The 24139-nt window shown below is 41.3% G+C and overlaps 1 protein-coding gene across 28 annotated transcripts in view; it reads right to left on the bottom strand.

Annotated features, from left to right (window-relative positions):
* The window catches only part of scrib (scribble planar cell polarity protein), a 72949-nt gene that overhangs the window by 25444 nt on the left and 23366 nt on the right, over positions 1-24139 (bottom strand). For 21 of the 28 annotated variants that reach the window (XM_047822797.1, XM_047822750.1, XM_047822699.1 and 18 more), the window contains exons 2-16: positions 12907-13024; positions 9894-9972; positions 8821-8910; positions 8484-8540; positions 8224-8287; positions 7477-7551; positions 7010-7154; positions 6538-6656; positions 5812-6011; positions 5381-5547; positions 5163-5293; positions 4917-5045; positions 3982-4155; positions 3165-3545; positions 526-588 (exon numbers count right to left, since the gene is read on the bottom strand). In XM_047822797.1, coding sequence (XP_047678753.1) covers positions 526-588; positions 3165-3545; positions 3982-4155; positions 4917-5045; positions 5163-5293; positions 5381-5547; positions 5812-6011; positions 6538-6656; positions 7010-7154; positions 7477-7551; positions 8224-8287; positions 8484-8540; positions 8821-8910; positions 9894-9972; positions 12907-13024 — 1992 coding nt within the window. The remainder of the gene's footprint in view (positions 1-525; positions 589-3164; positions 3546-3981; positions 4156-4916; positions 5046-5162; positions 5294-5380; positions 5548-5811; positions 6012-6537; positions 6657-7009; positions 7155-7476; positions 7552-8223; positions 8288-8483; positions 8541-8820; positions 8911-9893; positions 9973-12906; positions 13025-24139) is intronic. The other 7 variants (XM_047822701.1, XM_047822724.1, XM_047822799.1 and 4 more) reach the window with 4 other exon arrangements.

Genomic DNA, 24139 nt, shown 5'->3' with positions numbered 1-24139 from the left:
GGTCTGGATATTTTCTGTATGTAGTAAACATGTCCGAGTTTGGAGAACAGGTTCTGATACATGCTCCTGGACCACAGAGTCTGACAGACTGAAAATAAAAAAAAGAAAGACAGGCAGGCAGGCAGACAGACAGACAGACAGGAGAGAATAAGCAAGCCACAGGTACAATGGAACCCTGGTTAAAACAAGCATATTTAAGCACCTCGGCTGATCCTGTAGTAATTTTGTTTTTGATTATAGACAACTGACAAGCAGAAGATGCTGATTAGCACTAACATGATCTCAGCTGCTTAATATCTGTCTCTCCTACAGGGTTCCATCACATTTGTGGCTTATGTGTTGAGTGACTGTGAGCAAATCCCTAGCTATTGGCCTCAATTATCCAGTGGTCTGTTTCTTCCTCTCCACTTCCTAACCACAGGTGAAGAGTGAAGTGAGTGAGAGAGAGAGGGAGAGAGAGAGACTGAGTAAGGAAAAAGAAAAAAGAAAGAGAGACACAGCTGGATGGAGAGAGTAGGTACAGACCTCTTCCTCCTCAATTCGAGCAGGCTCAATCAGCAGATTATTGACTTGATCAAATGACACCCCCTGTTAGGATAGGAACCAGCAAGAGGGCATGCGGATTAGTGAGGCCAAGATAAAACCGGAGAAAAAAAAACAATCATCAGCACTCGCATCCTCCAGGACAACCCGCATCAAAAGAATGAATAAGGAAATAACACTGCACCCACACACACACACACACACACACAAACACACACAATGAGAAAAGCAGAGCAGCAGCAGTTTTGGGGTCAAATGTTTTTTTTTTTATTTGGCTGGGCGATAACTAAATATATCTGAAAATATTATATATAAAATTTAGTCACAAAGCCACGTGTGTATCCATTGCTTTGTGCTGGTTATTTCAATTCTTTTCCCTATCCTTTGTAAACATAATCTATTTTTGTGGCTGTAATGAGGCAGTGGAAATGAATTCTAGCAGGTCTAGATACTGCATCAATTGAGATCAAGTATTTACTTTATGGCTCATACTTATGTCTGGCAATCAATTTGCAATATTGCTATTAACAGTAATAAGTAGGAATGTATCTGAGACAGATTAATGCTGCCACACTGATTTTAGGCCAAACTGCTGATCTTGCTTCCTAAAGCAAAAATCATTGAGTCGTCCCTCTGCTGTTAGTCGTCTAAAATAAAGCTAATTTCAAGCTAAATAAAAACTAGCATCATTAGGTAAAGCAATCGGGGAAGTGTGCACTGCTGTCTTCCAACACATTTTCACCAAGGTCAAACATAGCAAGAAAAAAAAAAAAAAAGACATTAATTTGGCATTAACGCAGTACATAAACAATGTCCCACGCACCAAAATCACACACAAAATCACACCATCGACATCTAAACACAGACATCACACACACCCACAACACACCTTCCTGGGTCCCTGATCCCATGTGGTTTGAGAATGCTAGTCAGATATAGGAAATGTAGACACCGTGATGAGTTTTTCACACTAGTGTGCTGCCGTCCTCTTTACGGGGATGACGTTTCGTCTTTAACCGCGTTTAACAGAATTGATTTCGGATCGATCGGTAAAAAAAAAAAAAAAACACTTTTTTTTCTTTTTAAACCTTTAGTAGAGTAAGTTTATGATGTTGTATTATGATCTATGCTTTTGCATGACTAGACTTTGTGTTACTAAATCAAGTGCGTTATTGCCGATTGATTTCATATGAATTTAATCTAAAAGATTTAACAGCATCAGCAAAATGTTTAAATGTCTCACTGTACATTTGTATAAATCAGCACCTCCTGGACTTCGTGGATTTTTTTTTATTTTTATTTTGGGAGGTGGGGGTTGTTTTTTCTCTTGAATTGGTGAAAATGCAAGCTCAGGATTCTTCATTTAAAGTCCTACCAGTGAAGAAGCATTGTATTTACTGTACTGTATTTATGTAGTTACTGTGTATTATAGAAGTTTAACAGACATGAACTCCTGAGGGCTGAATGTGTGTTATTGTTGTCTCACAGTTATTTCCTTCCCCAAATCTGTGAAAAATATCAAGCATGATCTGGTATTTATCTGATTTTAAAATGCATATAAGTAAGTAAATAAGTAAATAAAAGAAATAAGATTTCTAATTTGATAAGGGAATACACACATCTTCCTACAGCCTCACAATGGTTTACAAGGAAGGAATTCAATCTGATGCTTGTGCGGTGCAAATACACATAAAAACAGTAAGAAGCAGCATCTACATTTCCTGCATCTCTGATGATACTATGCATAAACAAACGCACGTGAATTTAACGCGTGTTCAGGTTACTAACAGAACTAAAGTTTGTGCAGTAACTGTAATTGACAAAAAAACAACAAAGGCATGTTAGCTAAAATGAATAAAACAGCAGCAAATGAAGACCGAGTCAGGGAGCCAGTAAGTGTTTCACACAACTCTGAGGGGGGAAAAACAGCTCAGTTAAGCATCATGAATTCATTCAAATGTGTTATTTTGATTTAAAAGTAATCCTTTATGAAATGAACTGCCTTTCACCCACTGCCTTACACACAACAAGCCACGTGATTTCCTGGAAAGGTGGGAAAATCTGACAAGATGGCAAATAATGATGAGGAGCAGCAGAGCATGGGGTGGGTGGAGGTAGTGCTTAAGAGGAGTGTGGCCAGGTGTTGAAGGTGGAGCATGTGTGGGACTAAGAAAAAAGGCAAAAGGATGGGGTGTTGTCATTTGACATCTGTCAATCAAAAAAATAAAAATCAATCAATCAATCGCCTAATCACTGTTGCACTCGGGTCTATGCAGTGCTACATGCAGTCTAAACCTTTAATCTCTGTGCAATGCGTCATTCCGTGTCCTGATTCCAAGTACTAGTGTGAACTAGTGTGCTAGGAGGTTACACTGGTCTATGGGTATGCGCCATGTCAGTGTGTGATATAAAGATATAAATCTATTACGGAGGGCTAGAATTTAAAATCACAGCTGAATCCCTATCATGTCAGTCATCATAAGGAATGGGCTTACCCTACTATGAATAAAGCATGTCATTATGAGACGTGAACCTTTTTTGTCTTTAACGTTTCAAACCTGTGCATTGTTACTGCAACACTCCAGCAAAGTTGTGTCTGTCCTGCAGTGGGACAGCCTTACCTTCACCGGCTGCAGCGAGCTGTTCACCTGATTCAGTCTGCTGTCCACTTGATCAGCCACCTGTGGTCTCTGCAACAGAGGAGTGTTAACTGATTCTCCCTCTTGATCCTCCCCACCCTGTTCTTCGCTGTTTACTCGGGGGGCTGACGTGGTGGCTTCGGTGCTGAAGTTCTCCAGTAATGCGGCTACAGTCTCAGGTTTGGGCAGCTTGGTGATCTTGAAGTGCTTCTTGTAGTGTGGTGTGTCCTTGCGGATGAGGCGCTGTTTCTCAGCCGGGAAGGGTGCTGGCTGAGCCTCGCCGTCGCTACGATCGCCGTCTTCGTCATCGTCGTCCTCGTCGCAGCCGCGGATAATGGGCTCCTCGGCAAAGTGCACGGTGGGCTGGTGTTAAGAAAGGCAAGAAAATATTAAGTATGTTTTAGAAAGTTTGGATTTTAACTTACTGAGTTCTTTAGCCAATTTATTTAAACACATGTCATGCTATTAATAATCCCGGATATTTTGAGAGGTTAAAATACTTTATTTTTTCCCGCCCGGATTGTGATAAAGTTCTGTGTGAAAAATCATTCTATGTAAACTGAAGAGTCTGACCCAGGAGATCAGCAGTTTCTGTAATACTCTAACCAGCCCTGGTACGTTTGCTATTACTATCCGTGCAGTGATTAAAGTCATCGAGATTCCGATCTTTACTGTTCCCTTTTGTCACATTCTAATGTTTGATGTGAATATTAGCTGGAGCTCGTGCATTGCGCCTCTGTTACACGGATGGCTGATTAGACTACTGTATGAATGAGCAGATGTACGATTCCATTAATACCTCAGTGTATTCTGTATCGTCCTCGTCGTCCTCCTGTTCGTGCTCGTGCCTTTCGTTAAGCTCCGCCTCAATACCGTTTACTTTGTGCGTCTCATCCTGAGAGTTGGCTGAGGCAGTGCTGTTAGAGACCTGGGAGTCATGGCTTTGATTGGACAATCCACTCATACGTTTCTCCTGTGAGCGAACAAATAGTGAAGCTCGGTCAGACAGCTGAAAGATGATATTCCTTAAATGCGACTGTTAAGGCAAACAAACTATTTGCTTGCGCTAAACCTCTACGTATTAAATGGAGAGGTATATTCCGCAGTAAGGTCTTAAACAATATGCGAAAGGATAAAGGCAGGACAGGACATGAGTTCTGTTTACGGAGATGTCCTTAACAAGATCCCCTGAGATTCCATTAAATATAAGAACCAGAATATATACATTTTATTGGTGTTGGGGGGGAAGATCTAACAACAGAAAATGTCTGAAAGAGAGTGAACACCTAATATAACTAGATTATGCTCGTCTGTGCTTGGGTTTCTCAAAAGCACCCGGATCAAACTCAATCCTGGAAGGCTCGTGCTAGGCTGTCCATTAAATACATTAGAATCCAAACGTGACTGTGCATAGCTAGCTTTAAAGAATATGACGGTGCTGCTGCAGTTTTCAGTTGTGCCCTCAAATAAAGATTGGCTGCCGTTCTGGCAGTTTTGGCCAGCTCACATAGCAGAACTGGTTAATGAACAGTCTTTCCTAAAAGTTGAGAAATCCTCTGATCTGTTTGTTCATTAGGTTAAAAAAGAATTTTGAATTTATTCGTATTTTATAATGAAAGGTTCAAATGCTGGATGATGTGGAAGTTCACAAAGACATAAAACCTTTTTTTTTTTTTAACTTAATTCCTATCTGAATGGCTTTTTTGAGATTTTGTGTTGGATGTGAATGCACACTTCAGTGTCCGGGGAGTCCAGGTCGTCATCTGGCCTAGCTGTGTAAGCTTCGTTTCTTCTGGCCTCGATCACATTCTTCATCACTTTCAGTTCACTTGGGTGAGGGGTGGCTCGCCTCTGCAGACCCTGCTGGTATAAAACAAAGCAATAACCCCAAAATTATCCTGTGTGCATTGAACGTCACAAGGGAATAGCTTCTAACACAAATTAGTACAGACACACAGGCGCATACAAACTCAGCCTCACCTTCCTCTCTGCCGCGGTCTCATCATCTTCCTCATCAGTCTTGGTTTGGTCCTGAAACTGGATGACGGACACTCTGTTCAGATTGGTGTCTGTGGGCCAGCTTTCGTCCACACTGCTCTGCAGTAGGTTCTCTAAGAACACACCGAAAAGGGAAGTGTCATACAACAGTCTAACAGCAGTTAGAACTGATAGGGTTTCAGGCACAAGTTGAGCCTCACCTAAGCTGGGTGTAGGCTGTTGGGGCAACAGGTAGCAGGTGAGCACCTTCTCCCCGGTCCGCTCATCATCTTCGGTCTGAAACTTGAGCATGGGTTGTGACTGGTTCTCTGCCAGCCACATGGCCTTGAGGTTCAGATTGGCTAGTGAGAACGGCAGGTTCTGCAGCCTGCAAACAAAGAAGAATAGAAACAGGATCAGCAAGATCGGTTTTGCGGTTTTGTAGAGAAAAAGTAAAAGTAGAATCTGACAAATATAGTCATCGTTTAAAAATAATATAGCCTACTGCTATCGCGTCACCTCCTGATCTACTTCCCTCACCACCGGTGTCGAAAACTTTAATGTCATGGGTTGTGCCAAATAAACACAGAGATCCTGCATATGTTTCGTGTCCACAAAGTCAAACAAAATAAATCAGATCTGTAGTCCTCACCTGTTGCCTGCCACATCCAGCACATGTAGCTCTGTGGCATCTGCAAGCTCAGCAGGCAGCTTGCCCACACGATTGTCTCGGAGCGAGAGCACACTGAGGCTGGCACAGCCACCCAGTTCACCTGGGACGCTGCTCAAGCGGTTACGGTCCACATTCAAGTTGGTCAGCTTCTTTAACTTTCCCAGAGAACTAGGAAGAGTCTACAGGAGAGAGAAGAATGAGGCCAGATTATAAATTAAGAATGCATTAAGAATAATTCATTTAGCTACTTCCCCTTTCAGCAAATGTATAATGTATAACTAGTACTTTTAGTTGAGTAAAACCATAAACACAGGGGCAAGTCGTGGCCTAATGGTTAGAGTCTGACTAGTAATCCTAAGGTTGTGGGTTCGAGTCTCGGGCCGGCCACGACTGAGGTGTCCTTGAGCAAGGCCCCCGAACCCCCCAACTGCTCCCCGGGTGCGGGCAGCATAAATGGCTGCCCCCTTGCGTGTGTGCACGGTGTGTGTGTTCACTACTGTGTGTGTTCACTTTGGATGGGTCAAATGCAGAGAACAGATTCTGAGTATGTTTCACCATACTTAGCCGTATGTCACTTTCACTTTCAGCACCAGAAAGCTCAATGTATAAAGCTCAGGTGAAGATATAAGCAATTATGAACATGAATTCCTTCAAATCATTATTATTCATTATTATTTAAAAATTATTCCGTTTATTTTCTGGTACCTGTAGCAGATTCTCTGTCAGCATCAGTTCTGTGAGGTTCTCGCATTCACCGATTGAATCTGTTAGACGCACCAGGCGGTTCTGGTCCGCTTTGAAGATAGACAGTGCCTTTAAGGAGCCTGTTAACAATAAGAGATGCACAGAGTTTACAGCAACACAGAAGGTTCGCCAAGATCTCAATTAAATTGGAGTCAAAACCGAAGTAGTACTTGATAAGACCTTGATCCTGTCAGAACTGCCACTAGAGGGCAGTACTGCAGTTAAAAACTCAGCATAAATATTGTATCTTCAGTAAAGCAGCACAAAGGCATATGATTAACTGAAGATGCTCACAGAAAACATGATCAAAATGCAAACTACTGATAACTATCTTAACATGGCCTGTCAATAATTCTAAACTTGCAGTGTATCACATAAGAGCTGAGCGAAAGATCTGGTTTACATTAGCATTGCCAGAAACTAATGTGCTAACCGATGCTGTCAGGCACATTCTCCAGGTGGTTCTGTGAGAGCAGCAGGTCAGTGAGGGCGATGAGGCCGCTGATCTCGGAGGGCAACTCGGTGAGCTGGTTCTCGGACACATCCAGGCACACCAATCGCCGCAAGCTTCCTAATTCCTGTTAAAAAGAAAGGCCATTTTATAATTCGCTAAGAGTCGGTAACAACTGAACAATCTTAACAAAAAGTTAAAATGTGATCGGTATCTATATGATCGAGATATATATATATATATATATATATATATATATATATATATATATATATATATATATATATATATATATATATAAATGATGGTTGAAAAAGAATGCTATAAGATCACAGTGAGGATTAGTATTGTTACCAAGATCAAGACCAAACTAGCAACAGGTTCTAATAAAAAATGTTTTTTAATAAGGTGGCTCAATGCTTAATGAATTAGATGCAGCATTTACTCACTGGGGGAAGGGAAGAAAGTTGGTTCCTATCAAGCCACAGCTCCCGAAGGTTGGGCAGCGCCCCCAGAGTGTCCGGCTAAAGCAAGAAGAAAAAAAAAACAGCAAGAGTGTGATACAAGTGAAAGAGAGAGAGAGAGAAAGAGAGGGATAGAGAGACAGAGAGAGATGTGCTCTAAATAGCCGGGAGACCTGACAGAAGTTAATCGATTTTATATATAGACATACATTACTCTGGAGTTATAAACTTCGGGGACAAAGTAGTGTGAATGGTGTTTGGTAAATTTCCCATTGCATCAACAGAAACAAAAAAAAAATCTTTGAAATTTGGAAGTAGTAACAAAGCACTTTCCGACAGTAACCCGGGGACGGTTTTGCCGTTTATTCGGGCTTAATGAAATACAACCCTGCAATGACACCATAGCAACATCCTCGTTCAGAATAGAGTATTCTCTCAGGTGGTAGGTGTGATGGATGTTGTATGCAGAAGGGAACTGTGGGTAGGGCTTTGCCATCGCATCACCAGCAGCGCCTGGGTGACGCTTTTGTGTGATCCCGTATTGTTTAATCTGCCCCACTGAGACAACTACTGTGGGTTGCCATGGCAGCGTGAGAGAGATTGGACCAAAAAAAAAAAAACCCCTCATACTGAAGAAAATAAATAAATTAATGAATTTATTAGAGAAGGTTGGTTTTAACGCAAACGTTACAGGTACGTGAACTAGATGAGATGTGTTCAGCTTTTCCTTACCAATACTTCCAGGTGATTGCTGCCCAAATCTAGCTGTTCCAGTTTAACCAGGAAAGACAGAGAGCTGCAAAGCCACAAAACAGTGCAACATTCAAAACACACACACACACACACATGCACAATGCTGTCACCTCTTACGCTTCTAAAAAAAATCTATTATTGAAGCACATCAGGAATTTGCTGTATTTTTGGGCAGTTTGTCCACAAAAGATTGAAACTGTGTCCAAAAACTTGGAAATGCGCAAAATACACTGACTTACGTGGGCAAAGACTTCAGTAGATTCTCCCTCAGCTCCAAGGTTACCAGATTAGCCAAGCTATAGTGCAGAAAATGCGACAAATTAGAAAGACAGAATGAAAAGAGGTGGAGAGCGAAACACAGTGTTAGTCAGATGGCAAATTTATGTTGAGACAGTTGGTCTGAAAGAGTGAGGGGCTCCACCATCTGCATGAACACTACTGAGAGCCAAACCCAGGGCTCTGTGTGTGTTTACAGAGAGGGTGGTATTGCTGAATTGTGACAAAGATGATCTTATATACTTTACTGTTATTTCGATATTTATACTATTGGGAGTGTGTGTGAGCATGCGTACTCACTTTCCAATGTCATTAGGTAGTGATTGTAGTGACACATCATTGAGTGCAAGGTGGGCTAGTGCTCTAAGCTGTGTAAAGCCATCGGGTAATCTGAGAGAGGGGGGCGGACAAAGAGGGACGGGGGGGCAGAGAGAGAGAGAGAGAGAGAGAGAGAGAGAGAGAGAGAGAGAGAGAGAGAGAGAGGGAGGCAGAGAGAGAAAGAGAGAGGGGGGGCAGAGACAGAGGAACAGAGAGGGACAGAGAGAAAGAAAGAGGGAGCAGAGAGGGGGGGGGAGCAGGGAGAGAGGGAGGGGGACAGAGCGAGGGAGGGGGGGGCAATGAGAGAAAGAGAGAGAAGACAAACAGAGATAGATGGAGAGAAAGCAGAAAATTATTTTCAACAGACAAATAAACAAATTAAAGATATTTCTAAGACAAACCTGACAATGTGCACCTCAAAGACTCAAAACTGCTGTCACAACAAGTTAATATATTGTGACATGAATACATTTTTAATATTAGTACTAGTACTTATTAGCTAAATCAGCAAGGTGTACCTCGGTCACTTTCCAAAGTTAGATTTGTTTACCTGAAAATTCTCTCTCTCACTCGCTCACTCACGAATCTAGATTTCTAAAATCTGGCTGTAATTTCCTCTCACCACCACAGACAGGTGTGTTTTAAATAACCTTTATCATAAATCACCAGGAGGATGCAGCTCAGTGTAATGTAACACATGGCTGTGCTATTACTCTATAGTGAGACAGTCCTTTATAGTTTTGGTGTCATACCAAAGGTAAAATTCTCAAGAATTAATTAGTCAGACTTGTAAAACCTGGATTAATTTCATGGCTTGTTCAGAATCGCTTAAATCCTACGTAGTACCTCCTCTGGGTAGATGAATCCAGCTCCAACATGCCTGCTCAGATACAAGGAAATCCAAATGCACTTTTTCCTGATAAACTCGTGTGACAGCTTTATGATAGGAATCTAAATGAACAGTTGCTCTTCTTTTCACGCTGGCCCTTCCCCCACACTGGCCTTCTATTGCCTCACACGTGCACTGGAATTTGGGGCTCGAGCAACTCACTAACCTGGAGAGGGGGTTTCCACTGAAGTCCGCAATCTCCAGCGCCGTACAGAACTTAATGGTCTCAGGGATTTCAGGAATGTCTAGGAGAGAAGGGGCAAGAGAGAGAGAGAGAGAGAGAGAGAGAGAGAGAGAGAGAGAGAGAGAGAGAGAGAGAGAGAGGAATTGGGTGCAAAGTCAGCAAAGTTTTTTTTTTTTTTAGGGGGGAAAAAAAGTGTGTCGCAATCAACAGTCCATTTTTTCAGGTGTCTTTAATGGTTAACAGATGTCCACCAACAAGGAAATTGCTTGTATTACATTACAATGGAATGGAAGTGATAAACTGTGATTACTGAATGTTTTCTGGCTGAAATGTACAAAAAATATAAGGCTGCATCGACGGCACAAAAAAACAACAACATTGATATCACTCATGGCGACTGGATGGTCAGGTTCTTCAGTCATTGCCTTTACCTACAACAATCAACATGGCAATCAAAGAGAACGTGATTAACTGTTGAACCCCGGTGGGAAAGGAAACAGCTATAAAGAGTGTTGACGTCGTGTGAACGGCTGTGTGTTTGCACAGTGCATGATACGGCTTGCACTCGGGTTTCTGATAGCGACTGAACTACAAGGACACGCCGGGGGCAATTCCCAATTGCACACACTCGGTGTGCCGAGTCACATCCAGGACGTTATGCATCAGATCTGTAGATAAAGTACTGGTGGTAGGGTTTACAGATCAGTGTCAGTGATTCGTCGATGGCGTTTATAAAAATCACACAGTACGATTTATTTAAATCGTTTTTTGTTGAATATACAGAATACCCTGATGCACTGCAACGGTGTTTATAATGAGGTAGCTGACATACAGTGCCTTGCGAAAGTATTCGGCCCCCTTGAACTTTGCGACCTTTTGCCACATTTCAGGCTTCAAACATAATGATATGAAACTGTAATTTTTTGTGAAGAATCAACAAATCAAAAACTGAAAAATTGGGCGTGCAAAATTATTCGGCCCCCTTAAGTTAATACTTTGTAGCACCACCTTTTGCTGCGATTACAGCTGTAAGTCGCTTGGGGTAATGTCTCTATCAGTTTTGCACATCGAGAGACTGAAATTTTTTCCCATTCCTCCTTGCAGAACAGCTCGAGCTCAGTGAGGTTGGATGGAGAGCGTTTGTGAACAGCAGTTTTCAGTTCTTTCCACAGATTCTCGACTGGGTTTAGGTCTGGACTTTGACTTGGCCATTCTAACACCTGGATATGTTTATTTTTGAACCATTCCATTGTAGATTTTGCTTTATGTTTTGGATCATTGTCTTGTTGGAAGACAAATCTCTGTCCCAGTTTTTTTGCAGACTCCATCAGGTTTTCTTCCAGAATGGTCCTGTATTTGGCTCCATCCATCTTCCCATCAATTTTAACCATCTTCCCTGTCCCTGCTGAAGAAAAGCAGGCCCAAACCATGATGCTGCCACCACCATGTTTGACAGTGGGGATTGTGTGTTCAGGGTGATGAGCTGTGTTGCTTTTACGCCAAACATAACGTTTTGCATTGTTGCCAAAAAGTTCAATTTTGGTTTCATCTGACCAGAGCACCTTCTTCCACATGTTTGGTGTGTCTCCCAGGTGGCTCGTGACAAACTTTAAACGACACGTTTTATGGATATCTTTAAGAAATGGCTTTCTTCTTGCCACTCTTCCATAAAGGCCAGATGTTGGCTGCATCTCTGATCAGTCTTCTCCTTGTATGAGCTGAAAGTTTAGAGGGACGGCCAGGCCTTGGTAGATTTTCAGTGGTCTGATACTCCTTCCATTTCAATATTATTGCTTGCACAGTGCTCCTTGGGATGTTTAAAGCTTGGAAAATCTTTTTGTATCCAAATCTGGCTTTAAACTTCTCCACAACAGTATCTCGGACCTGCCTGGTGTGTTCCTTGTTCTTCATGATGCTCTCTGCGCTTTAAAGCGCTTTAAAAGGTCGCAAAGTTCAAGGGGGCCGAATACTTTCGCAAGGCACTGTATATAAAGAAATAAACAGATCTTGCGCTAATTTGTTGGTATTTCTTTTGAACGTTCAGCAAGCTTAGCCGTAAGCGATAACAGTCAGGTTGCCGTTAAATACAGGAATATTAATGAAAGATCCGGAGTAGACATTTGCAACATTGAGCAGGAGTATGCAGAAGATCCATTCATCTTGCCATCACAATCAGTCTCCTGTCAAAGTCGCGTAGATTCTTACACTTATCCATTTTTCCTGCTTCCAACACATCAACTATGAGACCAGACTGTTCACTTGCCACATTGAGGGATAATTAACTTCATTCACTTCAGCGTGTCAGTGGATTTAAATGTTATGGCTGAGCAGTTATCCGAACTCAGAGACACTAATATTAAAAAAGTTCAATTCTGAATTTTATTGTAGAATAAATCGAATATGTTATAACTGAATTCGATGATTTTCAGGCTGGATTTGTCCTTCACGGTGTCAACATTAGTGGTTATGAAAATAAGCAGTGGATTTAATATTCTGTTAAAACTAACTAACTAACTCACTAACAAACTAACAAACTTCAGAGGGGGGCACGGTGGCTTAGTGGTTAGCACGTTTGCCTCACACCTCCAGGGTTGGGGGTTCGATTCCCGCCTCCGCCTTGTGTGTGTGTGGAGTTTGCAGGTTTCCTCCAGGTACTCCGGTTTCCTCACCCGGTCCAAAGACATGCATGCTAGGTCGATTGGCAAAAATTGCCCATAGTGTGTGAGTATGAGAGTGTGTGTGCCCTGTGATGGGTTGGCACTCCGTCCAGGGTGTGACACCTCCGTCCCGATGACACCTGAGATAGGCACAGGCTCCCCGTGACCCGAGAAGTTCGGATAAGCGGTAGAAAATGAATGAACGAATGAATAAACTTCGGAATGTTTGTGAAAGGTAACAGAGAAAAATCTGTTCCATGTTTTAACCCGTAAAGACGTGATTTCTTGCTGATGATAAACATATGATTATGTGACCGTTTGAGGGTGCGAGCGGGTACCGTTTCGAGAGATGTCCAGCTCAACCAGCTGCATGAAGTTGGCCACCTCAGGGGGAAGTCTCTGGATCTCATTGTCACTCAAACCTAGTTTGCGCAGGTTCACTAGCCGAAAGAAGGCCTGAGGAGGGAGGGTGGAAAACACAAATTAATACAATGGACGATTCAATATATCTAGGTATCAAATACTACATCGACCTACTGCATAATAAAGTCAGAAGCTGCATGGATTTAAAAAAAAACAACAAAAACATTAAGTGTACATGTGTTTTAGCTCCTAATAAAAAACAATAGCTATAGTCAGTGACCAGCAGGAACAGGAAGATTCCCATAAACATGTCCATGCATCTGCACTTTTATCAACCTTCTGTATCAGGCAGTGAAACGAGATTAAAAACCCAAAACCGCATGCACACGCTTCAATCTTGCTTTAGATCACGTTTAGTAAATATGACATTACTTTCAGTGAACATTTTCAGATTAAATAAAATATTAGGAAATTTATTCATTTAATTCGCTAAAGTGTCAAAAAGTGAAAAAGTAATTACTCCTTTGCCTTTGAATCAAAGAAATCAAGCTTTGTTTGATAATGAGCTGCATAGCCAGGCTTCACTGCAACCAGCACAGATATTGATCCTTAGAAAAAGAAAAAGAAAGGCTGCTGAGACCTCCTTGGATTTGACTGCACCACAATACAAATAGAAAAGGCTTGGAGCAGTAGTAGATCTTCCCAGGAGCAGCTGACCTGCCAAAATGTTTCCATGAGCACAGCAGCATCCCATCCACAAAGTCTCATTAGACTCCATTAAAACTTCAGAACTGAAGCCCTCTGAAGCATCATCTAAGAGCAATGTTCGTTACTCAACTGCAAGGAAGACAAAAAAAAAAAAATACAAAAATGGGCTGCGTAGATGAGCAGAAACACAGAAAGCACAGAGCACCAAGAAACATGAAAGCCCAATGCTTGATATAAAGAAATACAGCATGTCGAACCTACATTGAAACATGGGAGCGGTAGCTTAATAGTAAGGGTGTGTTTTGCTATATACTTGTATGGGATCTTGGTGAGCGGTCATCGAAGGAAGCGTGAATCCTTAAGAAGCCTGTCCAGTCATCTGCATGTGAGCCACCGCTAAACAAAGCTAATGATCCAATACACAGCAGCAACGGTCTAAGGAGCAGCCTAATCAAAGCCCTGACTCGAATCCAATAGAGGTGATGCTGCAGAATTTGAAAAGAGCAGTTCATACTTGAAGCCAACATTCCTCTACAGAGATATGCAAGGCTCATATCTGATTACAGAAGACTTTTAGTTGCAGGTGTTGCCAACGCTGAACCGACCTATAATTTAAGAGTTTTTCTCTATAGTTTAAATGATTTTTTTTCTTCTTCTTTTTTTGATGTGAAACCATTATGTGCTCCAAATAGGTAATAAGAGAATTTCAGGAGAGGTCAAATATTATTTTGACAGTTCCATGCACTCCTATAAGTCGTTTATTAAGAGATCACTTTTTGAACAGCCAAAAATGTAGAACATTCCAGTAACTGTGACTTCATAACACTCTGGCTCTCTTTTTTTTTTTTGCTTGGCATTCAGTCAGCTATCACACAACAGAGAATCCAGTGTGTCCTAAACAGAGCCAGTGCTATTCATGATGTTTATCTGATCCAAAAGATCTCAGAGTGCTTCACGTTGTCGGGTACGTTATGTCAAAACACTGAAATCGACTTAAAGCGCAGGCATGTGGGAATGTCCAGGGCTGAAAGCTGCTCATTGAATCCAGAAAGATGGGAACAGATAAAGAAGGAGAATGATCTAGGGAGTGCTCGTTATAAATAATGGTACAAAAAGATAATTATGTCTCATGAAATAGATGAAGTGTAAGCAACAGAAGGTCTCGAAGGAGGTAAATTGCAGCTTTAAACATGCATGATCAAAACCTTGGCTTGGTTAACGCTGCATCTGGTTCTGACATTACAGACATTACACACAGCAGCAGCTGGTTGCCTCTGTCTCTGTCCTGGTGGCAGGTGATACATATCAAATTACAAAACAAAATACGATCCCCGGGGTAACCCGGATGGGAGATACATGGATGCGCACACACACAGACAGAGAGAGACACAGAGACAGAGACAGAGAGAGAGAGAGACAGAGAAAGAGAAAGAGAGAGACACACACACACACACACAGAGGGATGTGGTAGCTCAGTGGTTAAGGTGTTGGGCTACTGATCGTAAGGTCATGGGTTCGAACCCCAGGTCCACCAAGCTGCCACTGAGCAAGGGCCTTAACCCTCAGTTGCTCAGTTGTAAGTCACTCTGGATAACAGTGTCTGCTAAATGCCGTAAATGTACAGACACACAATGAATAGAACTTGATTCTTAGCACAAAGTACTACAGAAGATTTAAGGGGCAGATGTGTACTACTGACGCTCAAACTAACATGAATAATGACTCTTGGAAACACGTGTCTGAGGTATTTTGTTGGATATGACTTTGCATGGCTGAGCACGACCGTTCGAGAATATGACCGCTGTCTGCAGAGCAGCTTGTGCGCTGGCTGTGAGGCGATGAGGTCTGTTAGAGGAGGAAGCTCTCCACTGAAGAGCTGATTATATACGGACACAATGAGACCCTTTCACTAGTGCGGCCAAACCGTTGGGCGAGCCAGGGACACAAACATTAGTTCTTTACAGATCTCTTCCATCGGAGTTTCATATGCACCCAGAAGGCAGATAACTGCAAATAAGTCATTCCTCATCACTCAATACATCATTTCAGCACACAGGGGTTTAAATCTTTTCTTCTGTAATGTCTTTGCATCTTGTACTTACTTTTCACATGATCGATATGTGGGTTTGAGGCATGAGGTTTGGGTAATGACCTGCAAAATGGCCAACATGAGCAATTTAATCATCTTACCAACAACACTGCAGGTTCGAGCTTCGGTAAATATTAAAAAGTTTACCAAGTCTTCCATGTTTTTTTTCCACCATAGCTCATGAATCGATGCTGTGTAATAATAAATGCCTGCTACGCTTTATGTGAATATTCCATGTCTCTTCCCATGTCTTTCATTTTAAGAGACTACTTTTAGCTTTGTAATGGTGCAGTTTGAGGTCATATGGAATGGAGCTACAACGACAACCACTATAATTAACATTTGAGGGCAATGTTTTTGGTGAGAACTTGAGGATTGTTACACCCCATCAACAGCAAATCATCTCCCGAGTCGGCATTATGCAACTACGCCGCATCATGTACAGCAAAACACCATGTTTATATATCATCTAGTTATTCATTTATTTATCTTACAGAGCTTTGTATGTTTGGGTGTCCAGCATCTGTTACAGGTGTCCAAGCAAGTGTCAAGAAATTACACAAGTCAACTCGCATTTGTCTGCAATTTGTCTCCTTGTATGTTACAGAGATTAGATTTCCCTTTGTTGGGATTAAGAAGCCCAAACCTGCACCAGCATAAAAATGGCTCTCTGCACAATGGTTGGAGTGGAAGAACTGGTGTGTCCTGCACAGAGCCTTGAGCTCGACCCCACTGAGCCATCTAGCAGGTAGGATGTTAGCCTTCTAGCAGAAACCTTGGAGGTTATTTTTAACAGCACAGGGATTAAATCAGCAACGTGGATATTCATCAAGCACAAGTGGGTGTGATAATCAGGTGCCCACAGACTGTTGGCCATACAGTTTATCGCTTTGGTATCAAGAGGAATTGTGATATTACACATGGTATCAGAAACAACACTGTTTCTGGAAATACCAAAAGGCTGTTTCTTTTAACCCTGACTCTTCAAGGAGACATTTACTGCCCAGAAGGTTGGTGTGTACCTTGTCTGTGGCTTGTCATGTAAGGGAGTTAACACCTACAGTACATCGACATGGCTTCCAATGCATGAGGTTACTACATGATGAGATTGACAAACTGGTAGAAGTAAAGTAAGCAGCTTGATGCCAGGGCATTGCTCATTCTCACTAACATTTATTTACCTGATTGCATCTACCAAAAGAAAAAGCCAAAAAGGTGTGAAAGAAAAAAAAAGGAAAGGACTAACAATATATTCTGCACATAAAAACATTTAAAACAAAATCTAGCATCTAATCAAGCAAGTAGCAAGCTTAGTACTAAACTATTAACGTTCTGATGAGATCTTGTGAGAGATTAAATTCTGTAATGTTAACCCCACATGACATAACTAGCCATGACATCAGTACTCTGCAAACGGAGTTAGCTGTTGCGGTGCAAGTTCTCCACAGGATATTTCTTTGTTTTCTATTATGAATCTAGAAAAATGTTTAAATCTTCCTCTCCTGTGTTTTGCTGTTCAAGGTCATTTAGAGTTCAGAGCAGCGGGCTGTAGATGTAACTGCTGACACTGCAGTGGCCCGTGCAATGCATTCAACTGAAGGCATAAAAGCACATCAGCTGCTTTGCTTGAGTTTACAAATATTTAGATATTTGAGGATTCGTTGTTTGGACGATAGAAGGACGAGGATATTTAAGCAAGAGACTGAGAGAGACAGCACAGACCCTCACGGGAAAAGCAGAGAAGAGAGATGGACTGCAGGTCAGCAAGAGCATCGAAACGTGGTGTCATGAGTAACGGAGCACAATTTCAGCTTTCTGTTTAATGGCTAGCAGATGTGCGGAGAGGTGGAACGGGAAAGCCGACGCCGACCTGAAGCGTGCTTCATACAAAGGTGTTAAATTAGCCTAAAGCTCCCACTTTAACAGAAACTTCATTAATACTATCAATATAATCTTACTCTGCTTATACCACAGCGTTGTTGAATACTCTGTTCTGATTGGACAAAGGGTTATGATAACATTTTCTGTATGATTGTAATTTTGTAAATGGCTTTAATTAAAATGACGGGTTTTTTTTTACTAATGCCGATTCTCTTCTTTTTAAGGTAAAGCTTTTTGTGAGGAGATATTTATTTAACATTTACCAAAGGAGGCTCGGGTGTCAGAGCTTTGTAGGAATCGATATGATTGTTTTTGACACAGGAACCACAAGGTCTTTTTCATTTTTTTTGTTCGATTAACTTCAACAAAGAAAAAAAAACAAAGACAGCATGATGAGGAAAGGACTATTTATAGGTGTTGGTAATAATAATGGTAACACTAACCAACTTGATTTGTTTATGTTTCACAGTCTTAAATGTCATTATAAACAGTAACAAGCATGGCATTTTATTTATTAATTACTACAAGGTTGAAATTGTTGGCAAGTCATACCAGCTCTCTGTATCGTGCTTCACATCACCTCGGTGTTGATTAATTGCCTGTAACAGCACATCCATCCTGAAGTGTTTTGTTCTTTAGTCATCTGGTCTCTCTAAACTATTACATATAACCGATTGTCTCTGTGGATAATATCTAACCAAGAGACAGGGTATCAAAGTGCATGTCATTATTTAAAAGCCATGCAGCAACCTGTAGACAACAGCGTGGTCTAACCATAACTCATTTCGCTTGTCAATCCAAAATTTGATTGAAAAAACATGTAAATGTTCGCCGTGGCTATACTGGTTGCCATAGAAACGCTTCAATGAGTGGCGTGCCTAGCGTTCCAATCTGGTGAGCCAATGGGTTTTGCAGCTGCTAAAATAAAGCACTCTGGAGGAAGAGCTGCTCCATCAAGTCGCTAAATATTTGCATAAGGCTCGACTTTTCTCAACTTTGTCACGTCACTAGACACGCTGTCGCTCATGTCGCAAGAACGTGTGTGTGTGTGTGTGTGTGTGAGTGAGTGAGTAAGTGAGAGAGAGAACGGTTTATAGAGTGAGGGCACGTGTTCATTATACTGTATACTCAACGTTCTGATGTGCATCCTTGCTAATTGTACTCATGCAGTATGAGGCTAATGAAAGTCCAGTTTACAACTCAGTAGCTCTCCACACACACACACACACACACACACACACACACACACACACACACACACACACACACACACACACACACACACACAGCATGGAAGAAAAGGAACAGCAATGGGGGAAGGGTGGCTTTTGTTCATATTTTCAGGATCAGGGAGGGGGCTTAAGTAACTGAATAACTGGGGCCAATCTCCTTGAGAGAGGCTTCTTTTCAAATGCAAGTATGCAAGCACCCATTCTATTGTAGTGAATGCCAGACTTATAACAGTTCCTGCTCTCGTATTACGCTGCAATCTATCCAAGCTGGGGAATATTTTGGTACCGGATGTCTTTACGGAAGAATGTGAAGCAGCTAAAACGCAGAAATAAACCTGTCCACACACCTCTCACTTGTGATGCACTAAAGGCACCGTTTTCCCCAATAAATGCCAGTGAACCCCACACATATGTAAGCTTCTGTAAATCCGTTAAAAACAATCAACACTGAAGTTCTTTGATGCGTCCTAAGACAAAGCAGAGGCCATGTTTTATATAGGATACGGGAAGAAAGGAGTTTTCCGTTTGTAAACCCGGCTTATAATTGCATTCTGCACTGTGCCAATATAAGAGGAAGTCCTGTCTACTTTTTGGTTCAGAGCGGCAGGGATTACCCTGAAAGTCCCCTGCATGAATGAACTCTCTTTGTCCCTCCCTCTCTCCACACTTCCCTCTCCTGCTCCCTATGTCTTGGCAGGAGGACATTGCCACTGCCGTCAATCACAGAGGAGCACATGTTGGCCCTCCCACCTGAGCACCAATGGAGTGTCCATTTCCCCATTGTCCAGTGGAAGAATAGAAAGAACAGATCAGAGAAATCAGGCAAATGGAAGAGATGGGAAGATAAAGTGAGAACTAAAAATGGTGTACAAAGGTGAAAAGATGGTGGGTAGACACAATGGGGAAAGAGAAAGAGAAAAGAAATGGAGTAAAAAAGAAAAGAGAAAGAAAGAGGCAAAATGAATAGGGAGAACAATAAGAGCACATTATCGGGTCCCTTTCTCTATTTATTTGCTTATGAGAGTTGAAGAAAAAACAAACAAACAAAAAAAACTCTGCTCTTTAATATTTAACACGATCGGTACATTCCAACGTCAAAGTAGATTTCCCAGAAACCTTTAGCACAGGATGGATTCCAGGATTTAAACTTCAAGACATGTCTTTCTGCCTACAACTCTACTATTGACCAAAAAGGTTTCAAACTGGTCTGATGAATTCCTGTTAAGGAATACATGCAAATGTTGAGACAATCTTGTGTAAGAAGATTAGCGTATCTCAAGTGTAAGTACTCGGCCACAAAGGTGAGTTAAGTCCAGTGCTCTAGTTCAATGTAAGTCTTTATATACACCGATCAGTCAGCTTGCCTTCTTTATCCTGGTACCATCTCTACCACAGTTAAGTGACACAAGAGCACCCGGCTGTCCACATTATCAAAAAGAAACCGTGATTCATGAGACCAGGGAACCTTCTTTAATAGCTCCGTGGTCCACCTTTGAAGACTCTTTTAAATAAACCTCCGGACCTTCGGTTTCAGGAGGATCAGGAACAGGATCTCTGGACTGCTCTCTGGTTTAAAATCAGCATTCACACGTCAACAATTACAACAAACCCAGGGCTCAAACAACCCGAGGCCTTGTATGTATGTTGTTGGCTCTCTTATAAGGAAAACTATTCTGCAGTAGGGTGATCATTTTACTCCTGTCCTGATTGACACAGCTGTAACATGTGTTGCTATTTGCCACAATACAGCTGTTTTTGTCGGATAAACAATCCTACAGAAACATGCTTTACTCCAGCATTATTTCTGCGTGTAACCTGCTCCAAAAACGTGTAGATGTGTAAAAACGTTAATACAGATCTCGCCTGTTGAAAGCAACCCCATCTGGCCAGGGCTTATGTTATATTAGCATGAGCCCAACAAGCGCGCACACACACACACACACACACACACACACACACACACACACACACACACACACACACACACACACACACACACACACACACACACACACACACACACACACACACCCCAAAATGGAGGACTGTTGGCTCTGTAGCTATGGACAAGTCCAGCAACTTTCTGAGTAAATATTTAAACTAGGCAAGCCAAACAAGTGCAGCAACTGAGTTCATCACTTTTGTTTCTCTTCTAAAGGCACTATACACTGTAGAAACCATATGCTCTACCTACTCTAACAAACAGCTTGTGTCACGTTATGTTATATCTGAACGTGTGCATTAACAAGTAGTCCGGTTCTCGGTGTAAAACACACGTCAGGTTTAATGCAGATTACCTTTAAGCACAAACAACTCGACTTCTTAGAAAGTTGCAGCACTCGAGACACAAAGATGAGACATGCACAGGATCTGGATACGAGCTCTGCTTTCAAAGTGGTTTTGACGTGTGATACTCATCACATTCCACCGTGTGGATCAACTGATGACAAATATTTACTTTACAAGCAACTCCTGAGAAACACAAAATAATGCAGGAAAATGATTAAGGGTTCCGTGAAGGAGAGAGAGTAAAGTAAATTAAAGCATGCAGAGAGATGGGGGGAGGAAAAATATTAAAGGTAGTAAAAAGCTGGGCTGAAAGGAAGGACTGAAGTGTTCATGTTTATGTATGTTATTTTATTGTTATTTTATTTATATATATATATACACACACACACACACACACACACACACACACACACACACACACACACACACACACACACACACACACACACACACACACACACACATACACACACATACACACACATACACACACATACACACACATACACACACATACACACACATACACACATACACTGTATAGGACTGAATTGGATCCTCTGGGACCCATCAAAAGAGACTAAAAAATAAATAACTAAAACACATTTTGATGAAAAAGCGAGTTTGTGGTTAAATGTTAGACGTTCACGACAAAGAAAAACAACTTTCATGATCTTGGCAGTGTATATGGTGCCGTTTGTACGTTCACTGACCTTTAGTAAAGCCTACTTAAAATTCTACAACAGGTTAATCTGTCTCCCCTCTTCCCTCTATTACAATCACACACAGAGACAGACACACACACACACACACACAGAGACACACACACACACAGACATACACACACACAAACATACACACACACAGTATATGGTCCAAAGCTTGTGAACACCTGATTATCACTTATTCCTCATTTAGCCTTTTTTTTTTTTTTTTAGGAAAGGAAGACTTTCCACAACATTTTGTAGGGACTGTGACAACTTCTTATTAGTTTATTCAGCTACAAGAGCACTGAATATAACAAGGAATAGAGTCAATGTTAACACAAAGAGGATGTGGAAAGTCATGCAATTTGCATGCAAATGGACACAATTTGAAACAGTATACAAAGCTGTACATTCACTTTATTATATCTCTAAAGTCTGCATTGTAAATATTGCATGGATATGTGAATAACTTAAATATGTGTAAAAATAAAAGTTTAACGTCCTATGCTTGTCAACAACCCTTGTTTGTCCCCCTGATAAACCAAGACTAAGGTAAAATAATTCAGGCAGGTCTCTCTTTATATTAAAGTACAATAAGATTTCGAACCATTGTGTCACTGTTTTATTTTATTTTATTTATTTTTTGCTTAACAAAGTAAAAAGAAGCTTGCATATGGATTTGGGACGTTCAGCTTATGTAAATATTGGTAATACATCATGATGAAAATTTGTGGCAAGGGCTAAAACCAAATTACACAAAACAGTGCAGTGAAAAATGTGTCGACCATTTTGTTTTATTCAGTCCCTCAACTATGCTTGATCTCGCGGAACCTTTTGAGAAGGAATGTGGACAAACCGTACGATCGGTTTACGTGCCTCTCTCTCGCGAGTAAGAAAAAAACGCACAAATACATACAGATCACCATTATTCTTTTCTTGCTCACGTTACATTTCCGGTCTCAAAAATAAACAGATATTGTACTTTAAAACACGCATTTAGGCAGCAACTATTGAGAGGACTCTCAAAGAAAACTGGGTCAGATTTCACACTGCATTTTACTACGCTAAAGGTGAATCCTTGCTCTGTAGAGCTGCTCTGTTGTACTTTGCATGGCTTATTGTTAGAAGTGTAAAAGCTTTCACATGGTGCTGGTGCTGTTTTAACAGCCAGCGCAAAAGATTTAAATCTGCGAGGGAGGTTCGGCACAAATACGCAGCGTCATCATTTGTGTTATAACAAATGTTTCAAAGTTGTTGATAAACAGCGCATCGGCTAAACCAGGTCTCTTTCTTACACACACGGACACACCCTCTGACAAGATGAGTCACGGCAGCACACAAAGCGATAGGATTATGGCTTTCAATCTGCTTAAGCTCTACCACTGAAGTTCACGCTGAGGAGCTGATTGGTGTTCACCTCCCTGGTTTGCATTCCAAAGCAGACGCAAATGAGACAACGTCGTTGCGTCATATACGGAGGCTAAGTTCCAGAGGATACGCTCTGGCAGAGTGGACAGACATCAGTCAGCCAGAAAAAGCTCAGCAATTTTTTTTTTTACCCATCATTACTCAGTGAATGATGGTAGGATTGCTGTGCTTTACATTTTTTAACTGCACAACATTGTTTGTTTATTAAAGTTTGATTGTTAACCCTGAAACTCTGTTTAAACAAACAAACAAATAAATAAATATAAAATAAATACAGGCTTGTGGTCAATATGAGAGAAAATAAAAAGTACTTCATGGTACTCTTAATAGGAAAAAAAGCTCTTATGTTTGATACTGCCTGCTCATGTGGTCCAGAAAGCATAGTTCCCCACACTGTATAATTTCATGTTAAATACCACTTCTCTTTTTCTTGGCTACAGGAGGCTTAATGCCCTTAATGCCACATGAGGTGTATTGCTGCAGGCCAGTAAATGACCTGTGACCTGGTACCATCTGAGACGCAGTAGTTGGAAAACTACTAGAAGAGTGCAATGCACATATTGTGAGTAAGAAATCCTACACAGTGCACTTTAACCTCCCAGCCGGCTCACTACTGCATACTGTTGAGTTTCGTTTGATTTGACATTAGGTGTGTCACTACTGGCTGCTGTGGAATGATTTCAAACCTCAAACATAATAAATCATACTCCCTTCTGATGTCCAGGTTCAAAATAAATAAATACGTAAAAAATAATAATAAAGTTAGTATGTCAGCATACGAAATCAAATCAAAGTGATCAAACCAGCTCATCACTGTGGTTCTTCAAGAAAATTATATAACATAGGGCTTAGGAGGTGGCTGAGCAAAATGGTT

The sequence above is a fragment of the Tachysurus fulvidraco genome, chromosome 1 (genome assembly GCF_022655615.1).
Source record: "Tachysurus fulvidraco isolate hzauxx_2018 chromosome 1, HZAU_PFXX_2.0, whole genome shotgun sequence".
NCBI lineage: Eukaryota > Metazoa > Chordata > Actinopteri > Siluriformes > Bagridae > Tachysurus > Tachysurus fulvidraco.
The sequence above is the reverse complement of the archived record's forward strand: the minus strand, read 5'-3'. Positions and strand labels throughout refer to the sequence as shown.